This window comes from Salvelinus namaycush, chromosome 8, assembly GCF_016432855.1.
Source record: "Salvelinus namaycush isolate Seneca chromosome 8, SaNama_1.0, whole genome shotgun sequence".
NCBI classification, from domain to species: Eukaryota; Metazoa; Chordata; class Actinopteri; order Salmoniformes; family Salmonidae; genus Salvelinus; species Salvelinus namaycush.
The window spans coordinates 4016573-4030743 of record NC_052314.1 but is presented as its reverse complement, the minus strand read 5'-3'; the positions used below and the strand labels follow the sequence as shown (position 1 = coordinate 4030743).

General features: G+C 42.2%; 1 protein-coding gene across 1 annotated transcript; it reads left to right on the top strand.

Annotated features, from left to right (window-relative positions):
* Positions 1 to 6459: 6459 nt before the first annotated feature.
* On the top strand, positions 6460 to 9572 carry smim18 (small integral membrane protein 18). Its single transcript, XM_038998606.1, has 2 exons — positions 6460 to 6760; positions 8987 to 9572. Exons 1-2 carry the CDS (start codon positions 6551 to 6553, stop codon positions 9083 to 9085), a joined length of 309 nt encoding a protein of 102 aa, XP_038854534.1. The 5' UTR covers positions 6460 to 6550; the 3' UTR covers positions 9086 to 9572.
* The last annotated feature ends 4599 nt before the right edge of the window (positions 9573 to 14171 follow it).

Below are 14171 nucleotides of genomic sequence, written 5' to 3'. Positions count from 1 at the left end.
CAAGTTTCCGAATGTCGACGGGCGCCGAGCAGCTACTAGAGATAAAAGCGAGAACCACTGACGCTTGCTGATACAGTTCGGGGAACGACAGATCGGGGAACTCAGGCCCCAGGAGGAACTCGAGATATAACCAAGCAGAGTACTATGCTTGGGAAGAACAAAGGATGGGGGGGGAACAGAGAAGGAGGATAGAGGAGTGGAGGTGGAGTGTGGATGTTGGGAGGGTGAGGGGGTGGGTAGGAAGCAGATGAGGAGGATTGGGTAGAGGAGGAGTTTTTTTTTTGTTTTTTTGATTTTTTGGTAATGGTAGGGTTTTTAGGAACAGATTTTTTTTTTGAGAGTTTGGATTTTTTTTTTTTGGTATGAGTGGATCAGGATTTTTTTTTTTTTTTGAGTTCGGTAATGGTTTGTGGGAGGAAGAGATTTTTTTTTTTTGAGAGGAGGTAGGGGGGTTTAGTTTGTGAGGTGAGGAATTTCCAAGGTTATAATTGAGTGGTAATTTTTTGTTTAGGGGAGACGGGAGGAGAGAGAGAGAGGTAACTTTGTAGAGAGGATTTGAAGTGAGGTATTAGGAGGGTTTTTTTTTTTCTGTATTGGAGGCGAATTAAGGTTATGGTAGGTTAATTGGTTTTTAGGTGAGGAACAGAGAGAGAGGAGGTAGAGGAGGATATGAGGTAATGGTAGGAACAGAGAGAGGAGGTAGAGGAGGAGAGGGTAATGGTAGGGAGGAACAGAGAGGGGTGTAGTGCTGGGGAAATAGGCTATGGTAGTGTGGTGTGTGGGTAGAGGAAGAGGTGGGGATGTTAGGCCTACATTCATAATAGACATAAAGAATAATATCCCCCTGTTCCTTCACTACTCTCCCTCCATCAACAGCCAACAGAACCTCCAAAAATACAATTAGACTACACTTTCACACAGGAAGTAGAGTAGAACTATAGTATTTTCCCCAGAGAGGAGGGACCTTCAGTTACCATGACAGCGTTACTAATGTGGACTATCAATAGCCTTACTACTAGCAACATTAAAACAGTGTGATTAAAGTTGGAGGCCTATTGGCTACTTACATAGCAACATTAAAACAGTGTGATTAAAGTTGGAGGCCTATTGGCTACTTACATAGCAACATTAACTTTCAACTTTCAACATTAACATTAACACTAACACTATGTAATATAGAACTGTATATAACAGACATACTGTCCTCTAATGACAGGCCTGTATCATGCTACACTAACACTATGTAATATAGAACTGTATATAATAGACATACTGTCCTCTAATGACAGGCCTGTATCATGCTACACTAACACTATGTAATATAGAACTGTATATAACAGACATACTGTCCTCTAATGACAGGCCTGTATCATGTTACACTAACACTATGTAATATAGAACTGTATATACAGACATACTGTCCTCTAATGACAGGCGATCATGTTACACTAACACTATGTAATATAGAACTGTATATAATAGACATACTGTCCTCAATGACCGGCTGTATCATGTTCATAACTACACTATGTAATATAGAACTGTATAGAATAGACATGTTGTCTACTGTCCTCTAATGACAGGCCTGTATCATGCTACACTAACATATGTAATATAGAACTGTATATAACAGAATCATACTGTCCTCTAATGACAGGCCTGTATCATGTTACACTAACACTATGTAATATAGAACTGATATAATAGACAACTGTCCTCTAATGACAGGCCTGTATCATGTTACACAACAATATGTAATATAGAACTGTATATAATAGACATACTGTCCTCTAATGACAGCCTGTATCAGTTACACTAAACATATGTATATTAGAACTGTATATAATAGACATACTGTCCTCTAATGACAGGGCCTGTATCATGTTACACTACACTATGTAATATAGAACTGTATATAATAGACATGTTGTCTGCTGTCCTCTAATGACAGGCTATATCATGTTACACTAACACTATGTAATATAGAACTGTATATAACAGACATACTGTCCTCTAATGACAGGCCTGTATCATGCTACACTAACACTATGTAATATAGAACTGTATATAATAGACATACTGTCCTCTAATGACAGGCCTGTATCATGTTACACTAACACTATGTAATATAGAACTGTATAGAATAGACATGTTGTCTACTGTCCTCTAATGACAGGCCTGTATCATGTTACACTAACACTATGTAATATAGAACTGTATATAATAGACATACTGTCCTCTAATGACAGACCTGTATCATGTTACACTAACACTATGTAATATAGAACTGTATATAATAGACATACTGTCCTCTAATGACAGGCCTGTATCATGTTACACTAACACTATGTAATATAGAACTGTATATAACAGACATGTTGTCTGCTGTCCTCTGACTAATGAAAGGCCTGTATCATGTTACACTAACACTATGTAATATAGAACTGTATATACTAGACATGTTGTCTGCTGTCCTCTAATGACAGGCCTATATCATGTTACACTAACACTATGTAATATAGAACTGTATATAATAGACATACTGTCCTCTAATGACAGGCCTGTATCAGTGACACTAAAACACTATGTAATATAGAACTGTATATAATAGACATGTTGTCTGCTGTCCTCTAATGACAGGCCTGTATCATGTTATACTAACACTATGTAATATAGAACTGTATATAGACATACTGTCCTCTAATGACAGGCCTGTATCATGTTACACTAACACTATGTAATATAGAACTGTATATAACAGACATACTGTCCTCTATGACAGGCCTGTATCATGACACTAACACTATGTAATATAGAACTGTATATAGTAGACATACTGTCCTCTAATGACAGCCTGTATCATGTTACACTAACACTATGTAATATAGAACTGTATATAATAGAAATATGTCCTCTAATGACAGGCCTGATCATGTTACACTAACACTATGTAATATAGAACTGTATATAATAGACATACTGTCCTCTAATGACAGGCCTGTATCATGTTATACTAACACTATGTAATATAGAACTGTATATAATAGACATGTTGTCTACTGTCCTCTAATGACAGGCCTGTATCATGTTACACTAACACTATGTAATATAGAACTGTATATAACAGACATGTTGTCTGCTGTCCTCTAATGACAGGCCTGTATCATGTTATACTAACACTATGTAATATAGAACTGTATATACTAGACATGCTGTCGTCTGCTGTCCTCTAATGACAGGCCTGTATCATGTTACACTAACACTATGTAATATAGAACTGTATATAACAGACATGTTGTCTGCTGTCCTCTGACTAATGGCAGGTCTGTATCATGTTACACTAACACTATGTAATATAGAACTGTATATACTAGACATGTTGTCTGCTGTCCTCTAATGACAGGCCTGTATCATGTTACACTAACACTATGTAATATAGAACTGTATATAATAGACATACTGTCCTCTAATGACAGGCCTGTATCATGTTACACTAACAACACATTGAAAGGGAGACACACCAGGTCAGATTACACACCACCTCTCAACTGTGAGTCAGTCAACAGTCAACAGTCATCAGTAAAGCTACTCAGAGCAGATGATGATAGTGGCTCTACCACAGGAGAGGAGAGGTGGAATGACTCACTGCTAAACACACACACACACACACACACACACACAACACACACACACACACACACACACACACACACACACACACACACACACACACACACACCACACACACACACACACACACAAACATCTGATAACAACAGCCTATTCAGTCACACACATATTTGACGAGCAAAGTGGAATGGGAACAGAACAGTGAAACTCATGCACACATTCTTTCTGAACTAGAGAAGAGAGCTCAACAGAGCAACCACACACACACACACACACACACACACACACACAGAGACAAACAACACACACAGAGACAGACACACACCACAACAACACACACACACGAGACAACACACACACACACACAGAGACAGACACACACACACACACACAGAGACACACACACACAGAGACAGACACACACAGAGACAGACACACACAGAGACAGACACACACAGAGACAGACACACACAGAGACAGACACACACAGAGACAGACACACAGAGACAGACACACAGACACACAGAGACAGAGAGACAGAGAGACAGAGAGACAGACACACACAGAGACAGACACACACAGAGACAGACACACACAGAGACAGACACACACAGAGACAGACACACACAGAGACAGACACACAGAGACACAGACACACAGACACACAGACACACAGACACACAGACAGACACTAACAGTGTTACAGGTTACACACTAACAGTGTTACAGGGTTGGTGGTTAAACACTAACAGTGTTTCAGGGTTGGTGGTTACACACTAACAGTGTTTCAGGGTTGGTGGTTACACACTAACAGTGTTTCACGTTTGGTGGTTACCACTAACAGTGTTCAGGTTACACCATAACAGTGTTTCAGGGTGGTGGTTACACCACTAACAGTGTTACAGGGGTTGGCAGGTTACACACTAACAGTGTTTACATGGTTGGTGGTTACACACATAACAGTGTTTCAGGGTTGGTGTGGTTACACACTAACAGTGTTTCAGGTTGGTGGTTACACACTAACAGTGTTTCAGGGTTGGTGGTTCACACTAACAGTGTTACAGGTTACACACTAACAGTGTTTCAGGGTGGAGGTACATACTAACAGTGTTTCAGGGTGGTGGTTACACACTAACAGTGTTTCAGGTTACATACAACAGTGTTTCAGGGTTGGTGGTTACACACTAACAGTGTGTCAGGGTTGGTGGTTACACACAACAGTGTGTCAGGGGGGGTTACACACTAACAGTGTTTCAGGGTTGGAGGTTACACACAACAGTGTTTCAGGTGTTACACACTAACAGTGTTTCAGGGTGTGAGGTTACACACTAACAGTGTTTCAGGCGTTGGTGGTTACACATAAACAGTGTTCAGGGTTGGTGGTTACACACTAACAGTGTTTTCAGGGTTGGGGTTACATACTAATTCAGTGTTCAGGGTTGGTGGTTACACACTAACAGTGTTTTCAGGGTTGGTGGTTACACTCACTAATTCAGTGTGTCTAGGGCTTTGGTTGGTTACAACACTAACCGTGTTACAGGTTACACCACTACCCGGTTTCAGGGTTGGAGGTTACATACTAACAGTGTTTCAGGGTTGGTGGTTACACACTAACAGTGTTTCAGGTTACATACTAACAGTGTTTCGGGTTGGTGTTTACACATAACGTGTTTCAGGGTTGGTGGACACACTAACAGTGTGTGGTCAGGGTTGAGGTGTGGTTACACACTAACAGTGTTTCAGGGTTGGAGGTTACACACTAAACAGTGTTTCAGGTTAACACTAACAGTGTTCAGGGTTGGAGGTTACACACTAACAGTGTTTCAGGGTGGTGGTTACACACTAACAGTGTTTCAGGGTTGGTGGTTACACACTAACATTGTTTCAGGGTTGGAGGTTACACACTAAACCGTGGTTACAGGGTTGGTGGTTAAACACTAACCCGTGTTTCAGGGTTTGGTGTGTCTGCTCAGAGCAGTACTCAGGACAAGCCCCCTTTCCTCTCCGTCTCTCTCTGGTTCCCTTCCACCAAATTGGTCAGTCAGCACAGTCGCTCTCACTGCTCCTGGCGTGTGTGTGTGTAAGTACGCAGGAAGGCGTTCCGCAACCCAGGAAGTTGTGTCCTGATGGAGTAAGTGGTCTCTCCCTCCAGTTCACCGCACCAGAACTCTGTGTTGAGGCTCTATAAAGGCTCACTTTATAGACACCGGGTCTGACAGACAGAAGAACAGCCTCAACACCAGCAGCCCTCTCCCCTGGCAGGCACTCTGATGTTACCCCGCTGTCTGTTTACAGAGCCAGGCACAACACAATTGTCTGTCTGTCTGTCTGTCTGTCTGTCTGTCTGTCTGTCTGTCTGTCTGTCTGTCTGTCTGTCTGTCTGTCTGTCTGTCTGTCTGTCTGTCTGTCTGTCTGTCTGTCTGTCTGTCTGTCTGTCTGTCTGTCTGTCTGTCTGTCTGTCTGTCTGTCTGTCTGTCTGTCTGTCTGTCTGTCTGTCTGTCTCTCTCTCTCTCTCTCTCTCTCTCTCTCTCTCTCTCTCTCTCTCTCTCTCTCTCTCTCTCTCTCTCTCTCTCTCTCTCTCTCTCTCTCTCTCTCTCTCTCTCTCTCTCTCTCTCTCTCTCTCTCTCTCTCTCTCTCTCTCTCTCTCTCTCTCTCTCTCTCTCTCTCTCTCTCTCTCTCTCTCTCTCTCTCTCTCTCTCTCTCTCTCTCTCTCTCTCTCTCTCTCTCTCTCTCTCTCCCTCTCTCTCTCTCTCTCTCTCTCCCTCTCTCTCTCTCTCCATCTCTCTCTCTCTCTCTCTCTCCATCTCTCCATCTCTCTACCGCCCATGGACTGTTAACACCAGCAGCCCTCTCAAACCTCTCCAGGACCAGAACCAACCCGGACTTCCTCTATCATTTCTCTCCCAGGTCAAACAACAACATGGACCCTCTCAACACCACCTCTCTCCCGTGGCTCCCTGACGCCGCCCCCCTGTCCCAGGTCTCCCTGCAGGTTCAAGAGGTGTACCCGTTCCACGACGGCTGGAACATAGCGTGCTTCGTCATCCTCCTCCTCTTCATCCTCACAGTAGTCTCCCTGGCAGCCCTGGCCTTCCTCTACGAGCTGCTGGACTGTGGCTGCTGTGTCAAGGTGAGACTAGGCCTGTTACTATACTGTTCATTCAGCTGTTCCAGGGTGAGACTAGGCCTGTTACTATACTGTTCATTCAGCTGTTCCAGGGTGAGACTAGGCCTGTTACTATACTGTTCATTCAGCTGTTCCAAGGTGAGACCAGGCCTGTTACTATACTGTTCCGTCAGCTGTTCCAGGGTGAGACCAGGCCTGTTACTATACTGTTCATTCAGCTGTTCCAGGGTGAGACCAGGCCTGTTACTATACTGTTCATTCAGCTGTTCCAGGGTGAGACCAGGCCTGTTACTATACTGTTCATTCAGCTGTTCCAGGGTGAGACCAGGCCTGTTACTATACTGTTCATTCAGCTGTTCCAGGGTGAGACCAGGCCTGTTACTATACTGTTCATTCAGCTGTTCCAGGGTGAGACCAGGCCTGTTACTATACTGTTCATTCAGCTGTTCCAAGGTGAGACTAGGCCTGTTACTATACTGTTCATTCAGCTGTTCCAGGGTGAGACCAGGCCTGTTACTATACTGTTCATTCAGCTGTTCCAGGGTGAGACCAGGCCTGTTACTATACTGTTCATTCAGCTGTTCCAGGGTGAGACTAGGCCTGTTACTATACTGTTCATTCAGCTGTTCCAGGGTGAGACCAGGCCTGTTACTATACTGTTCATTCAGCTGTTCCAGGGTGAGACCAGGCCTGTTACTATACTGTTCATTCAGCTGTTCCAGGGTGAGACCAGGCCTGTTACTATACTGTTCATTCAGCTGTTCCAGGGTGAGACCAGGCCTGTTACTATACTGTTCATTCAGCTGTTCCAGGGTGAGACCAGGCCTGTTACTATACTGTTCATTCAGCTGTTCCAGGGTGAGACTAGGCCTGTTACTATACTGTTCAGTCAGCTGTTCCAGGGTGAGACCAGGCCTGTTCGCTTTACTCTTCTTGTATAATTTGCTGAAGTGTAATTCTTCTGGGCCGAGGTAAGAGGAGCTCTGGGACATAAACCACTCTGTCAGTATAGTTTTTAAATGGCTGACAACAACAACAACAAAACAGCACTAACTTGAAGCTGTCATGTTGATATAGTGTCTAGTCAACTTTGTTTCTGTTTCACACAACCTTTCCAGGATGTGTGAGTGGAACAGCATCTTTACCAACCAATCACCAGCGGGCACGCCCATGTCTTGTGCCATTGTTCATATGAAAGCAATAGGCTGCAAGCTGTTCGCATTGTAAAACCTGGATCTAACCTAAACCCATTGTATAACCTGGATCTAACCTAAACCCATTGTATAACCTGGATCTAACCTAAACCCATTGTATAACCTGGATCTAACCTAAACCCATTGTATAACCTGGATCTAACCCTAAACCCATTGTATATCCTGGATCTAACCCTAAACCCATTGTATATCCTGGATCTAACCTAAACCCATTGTATATCCTGGATCTAACCTAAACCCATTGTATATCCTGGATCTAACCTAAACCCATTGTATAACCTGGATCTAACCTAAACCCATTGTACAGACTAGGTCTAACCTAAACCCATTGTACAGACTAGGTCTAACCTAAACCCATTGTACAGACTAGGTCTAACCTAAACCCATTGTACAGACTAGGTCTAACCTAAACCCATTGTACAGACTAGGTCTAACCTAAACACATTGTACAGACTAGGTCTAACCTAAACACATTGTACAGACTAGGTCTAACCTAAACCCATTGTACAGACTAGGTCTAACCTAAACCCATTGTACAGACTAGGTCTAACCTAAACCCATTGTACAGACTAGGTCTAACCTAAACCCATTGTACAGACTAGGTCTAACCTAAACCCATTGTACAGACTAGGTCTAACCTAAACCCATTGTACAGACTAGGTCTAACCTAAACCCATTGTACAGACTAGGTCTAACCTAAACCCATTGTACAGACTAGGTCTAACCTAAACACATTGTACAGACTAGGTCTAACCTAAACACATTGTACAGACTAGGTCTAACCTAAACACATTGTACAGACTAGGTCTAACCTAAACACATTGTACAGACTAGGTCTAACCTAAACACATTGTACAGACTAGGTCTAACCTAAACACATTGTACAGACTAGGTCTAACCTAAACACATTGTACAGACTAGGTCTAACCTAAACACATGTTTCTCTATTGTTTCCATGCTGTCAACATCGTACAATAACAGGTCTGTCTAAACTACGGTTTTCCTTCTCATGCAGGGGAAGACCCATCGTGACCTGATGGAAGAGGAAGGACCCTTCCAGAACATGGTGGACAAGATCCACAGTCCCACGGGGTCACAAACCGAGGTGGTGTAAGGGGGGTTAAGGGGTCGTTGCCACAGTGACCAGGGCCAAGCAGGAAGTTAGGTCATGACCGTTGACCCTGAATCTGAACCCGAGACTGACTGTGCTGTGTGCTCACAGTTGTAGAACAGTGAGACTGCACCTTCGTATGTGTGAGATTGTGTGTGTGTGTGTGTGTGGGGAATGGTGGTGTTATCTATTCAAAGCACGTCAGCAGGGAAGGCAGGAGAGAAGAAGAGCTCTCCTTTGCCAAGTCCAGGGTTTTGACAAGTCTATTATTCGACGGATGTTAAAGCCTAGCCTGCATCTTCATCCCATCACCACATGTTAAGTACAAGACATACCATTCGAGACAGCTAAAGACACAGAGGAGATCCACAATGATAGCCAACCCTCTAGGACCCTACAGAGCAAGAAAGTCACCCAAAGTCAAAGACCAAGACGACCAAAAATTAAAGTAACTGTCGTAGTGTTTCCAGATTTCTATGAAAGTCCCCTGTCCACCCCCCAAAAAAATTATGTTAAAAAGCAGCTTTTGTGTGTTGGAATGGTGTGGGCGTGTACTGGTTATTAAACATATGAATGGAGCAGACCGCTGATTGGCCATCTCATCCTGCTCAGGATGATGACCTCATCCTATATGAGGAAATAACAAGCATTTTTTTAAATGGTCTGTTTGAGATCCACGTTTGAGGTGGGGTTTTTTTTTTTTAAGTGTTTTTTTGCTCCAATTTATGATTTGACCACAAATACGAGTTCAGCTCACTTTTAAAGTTAATATTCTGTTTTCACTGGACAGTTACTTTAAAGATGTCAACAAAAGATCCAGCTACAACAGAAGAAGCCCCACGTTTTAATGTAATTTACAGATTGTTTTTATTCAATGCCCTAATGCTTTGACTGCCTTTGTAGTGAAGTCCTCATCCATTTGACTAAAAAACTGTTCACAACTTGCTGTGTAGTAATGATGTAATCAACATGTTGCCTGTGATAATGTCACCACTCACCAACATATTTTAAACCACAGCCAAGTGGCCATGATACTACTCTCTCTTGAAGGGGGGGGGGGGGGGGGGGGGGGGGCACCTGTACACACACCAATGTAAATAAAATAATCTACTTGCATTGAGCACAAGGTATTATTTCACTTGCCTAAAATGATGATGATGACGAATAAACAATTATCACGTAAGAAAAACAAACTGTCTGGTCTCATTTCAAAAGTACTGATGTTGAAATGAAGCTTATTAAAGTGTACAATGAGTGTTTGTGGTCAACGAAGAAAAACAAAATAAGCCATTTAAACATGTTTGTAGAAAATAACATTTTCATTGTGGAATGTAGAAGCAAGCAGGTACCCAGGCTACCGATGTGACACACAACCAGCAGTATAATAGATTTCAAGACTGTATTAATTGGGGCACACCATAGCAAAAATGTTTTACAACGGAAAACGAAAACAAGCGTTTCTTATTTGACAGGTAAGTTTAGGTAATCCCTCCCCATTTCAGTCAGATTTGTTCAATCTGGGGCCTAATGAACATGACCCAAATATAAAGGTATGTACTCACTAGTAGGAACCAAATGGAAGTAAAAATGCTGAAATGGGGGAGGAAGGGACACACCTACATTTGTCCAATAAGAAGTGCTTGTTTTCGTTTTTCTGTTGCAAAACCTTTTACTACAGTTTATACTAATGAATACACCCCAGGTTGTAGAGCCCTTCTGGGGTGTATTAATTCTTGCAGCGGAAACCGTTTACCATTTAAGAACAAAATGGAAGCAAACCGGGCAAACGAAACAGGGAGGGACCTACCTTAATTTGTCTAATTTAAACTATATTTTTTTTGCTAAATGTTTTCTATTTGGAGTAAATGGAAACTTTTTGCAACAGACTCAATGTTTCGCAACAGGATCGGCGTAATGAATACACCCCTGGTCTTACCTGCGCCATGTTTGGACCCGGAGGCCTCCTTGTCAGCTTTGGACTTCTTCTTCTTGGAACCGCCCGACTCGGAGGCTGCAGGTCTCTTCTCGACCGTGGGCTGAGAGAGAGCCCTCTTCTTAAAGAGCTCCCGCTCTCTCAACAAGGCTGGGTCCATCCTGATACACCACAACAGTACAACGTTAGACGCTAGCTACAGAAAGACAAAAATATACCTGAAGGCAACACACTGTCAGGGTTGGGTCCATCCTCTAAGTCAACATATAGCGGCATTGTTAGCTCCTCAAAGACTAAATCCAGCTGAAGTCAACACAAACAAATAAAGTTAGTAAACATAAACAAGCACAAAGTTGTTACACTTCTCAGTAAATATATGGGCTGAACAACGAGCAAACTATTATTTATTGAAGTCAATGGTTCAGACCTAGTTTGGGTGTTCACATACCATACAGCTTTTTATGGCGTTCACACATTTCACATAACGTTAGGTAGCTAGGTTTACGTAGCTAATAATGGTATCACACTTGTCAAGTTGTTACTCTGATACCTAGCTAGTAAGTTGTCTGACACTTCTGCCAGTACATCTAGGTGACATCACATCTTATGAGTGACAAAAAATAAAACTGAAAGATGTGTTTTAGCTTCCTAGTTGCTATATAAAAAAGCTAGCTAGCTAGTCAGACAGCTTTTTGGGTTTGCTAGCATTTCAGCTAATTTAGCTAGCTTGATTTTTTCTGGTTACCTTTTTTTCTTCAAATGTCTAATCCCCTCTTTTGGATGAACAAATATTTAAACATTTACTAGAAACACACGTGTATTAACCGTTCTGTTGGAACACTTATGCGATAGCTATTTGGGGCTTTTGTTTCTTTAATATCAAGCGAGCTTCTTGTCATCGTGCATTCTCCGACTTCCGCTCTTAGTTCGATTGATCGGTAGTCGACAGCTAATCCTTGATTGTGTAGGTGCGTTCCATCCGGACTAGCAGAGTTACGAAAAGCAAGATTGCCATGTCAGCCGGTTTCCAGAAATGTTGCTACTTTGAATACGATGTCGCGGGTGGAAATGTATTGGTCGCGGGTTTTTGGGCTACTTCTATTTTACACATCCGCCGCAATGGCATTTCTCTTGGGGGAAAAAAAAAAGATAGATATATTTCACTGTGACTTGCTGCGGCTGACTATCAGCCAGTGAGGCAGGCTGTTGCTGAGTGAGTGGTGGGGAGGTCCGTGTGTGTGTGTGTGTGTATATATGTGTGTGGAGAGAGCACTGCAGCAGGCAGCTGAGTCACGTGAGTGAATGAGCCATAGCAGCATGCGCGCACGTTGTGATAACTTCACACATATTTCTAACCATTTTTCAATAAAACATATCAAAGTATGTGCTATAACTGATGCGTATCAATAAATAACTGTGACTTTAGGCGCACTAGCACTATAGCGAACTAGTTACATTTGGTCAGAGGTGGTTTAAACTGCATTCTCATGTCGACTTTACTTTTAAGGAAAACTGTATCAAGCAAAGGGTTTTACACATACTCAGTTATTGGGTCTGGAGCGCTGTACAAGTGGACAATTTTTAAATGGAAGTTATGGAACGCCCTCTGTGCTTCTGTTTTATGGGAAAAAGGTCCACAATGAAACTGACATTAAATGTAGAGAATGTAACATTTGCATACGTTGTCATCAAGTAGCCTATTCATATATATGCCATTGTAGGCTACTGTAAATATGTTGAAATGGGGACATTTGTGCCCCATAGTTTAGCCAACCTGGAGCTGGCAAACCCGATTTAAAAATAATAGCATATGACGTCAGTGTATTGTTGTTGTAGCCTTGTGTTACTATGCAATTATTAACGGCCATTTTAAAGTCTGTCAATTTGAACTAACCGTGCTGCTAAATAGTTCAGTTTACATCTTGCCTTCATTTTGCCTGGGCTACTATCTGAAATGAGATGTAGGCCTATCAGGCGCTATAGTCTACCTGCGTCTAGCTAAGCAAACCATGGCAAAGTTGCATTAGCCTACAATCCATAAACCCAGATTTTAGTCCGGAACATATACCTATTGAAAAGAAAAGTCAATCTTACAAAATATACCATTTATAAAAGTTTGTATTCTTCACATCTGGCACATATTGCCTACTAACGCACAATTGCCAGAAGATAGACAAAAACATTTTTAAAGTTCGTCCAAGTGTTTCTTGTTCAGAGATTTCTAGTTCCTCTGTACAACTTTCATCACTCAAACTCTCCCGTCGGATTGATCTGTAGTTATGCACATGCGCAAAAGGGATTTATTTACAATCATAGCAGTCAAACGAGTTTAATGGACATCCATTGATGGAAAATGATCTGGCGAGTTTAATAAAGGCAAATCTTATTTTATCTTGCGACATATTCAAATTCCTTTATTATGTCACATTTGCTGGTAATAATTATTATTTTGATCGAAAACCGAATTTTGCTTCTTATTTCGTCATTACAAGCTACCATTATGGGAAAATGCTTTATTGGATAAATATGGCAACTCCTCTCTTGCTCAGATACAATTTGTATTTTTACTTAATTATCCATACTGGCTAATGATTATAATGACGATTCTGATCCAACCATTAATTCATACGTTGTTGTGCCCCTGGCCTGAGAGGATGGAAGTTAAATATGTAGATAGATGTAGAAGGGTATTGGTAACTAGCTAACGTTGCCCATGGACTGGATGGAAGTTATGCTACTTCCCGGCTCGAACCAGGGACTCTCTGCACACATCGACAACAGCCACCCTCGAAGCATCGTTACCCATCGCTCCACAAAAGCCGCGGCCCTTGCAGAGCAAGGGGAACAATTACTTCAAGGTCTCAGAGCGAGTGACGTCACCGATTGAAACGCTATTGGCGCGCACCACCGCTAACTAGCTAGCCATTTCAGATCGGTTACACTAGGACAACAAAAAAATAAAAGCGGGTACTGTATGACAGAGGGATAGACCATTTCATCAACATGAAAGAGAGGAGGATGACATTTGCTTTTCTCTACAAGTAGGGTGAGTCAACATGAGTTTCAACTTGCACGAACACACACACACACACACACACACACACACACACAAAGCAGAACCATAGACATGGCTTCCCCAGTGATTTTACACACACA

Coding starts and splice junctions, on each gene's coding strand:
- smim18 (XM_038998606.1), top strand. CDS start 6,551: ATGGACCCTCTCAACACCACCTCTCTCCCGTGGCTCCCTGACGCCGCC. Junction 6,761..8,986: donor ACTGTGGCTGCTGTGTCAAG/GTGAGACTAGGC, acceptor CTTCTCATGCAG/GGGAAGACCCATCGTGACCT.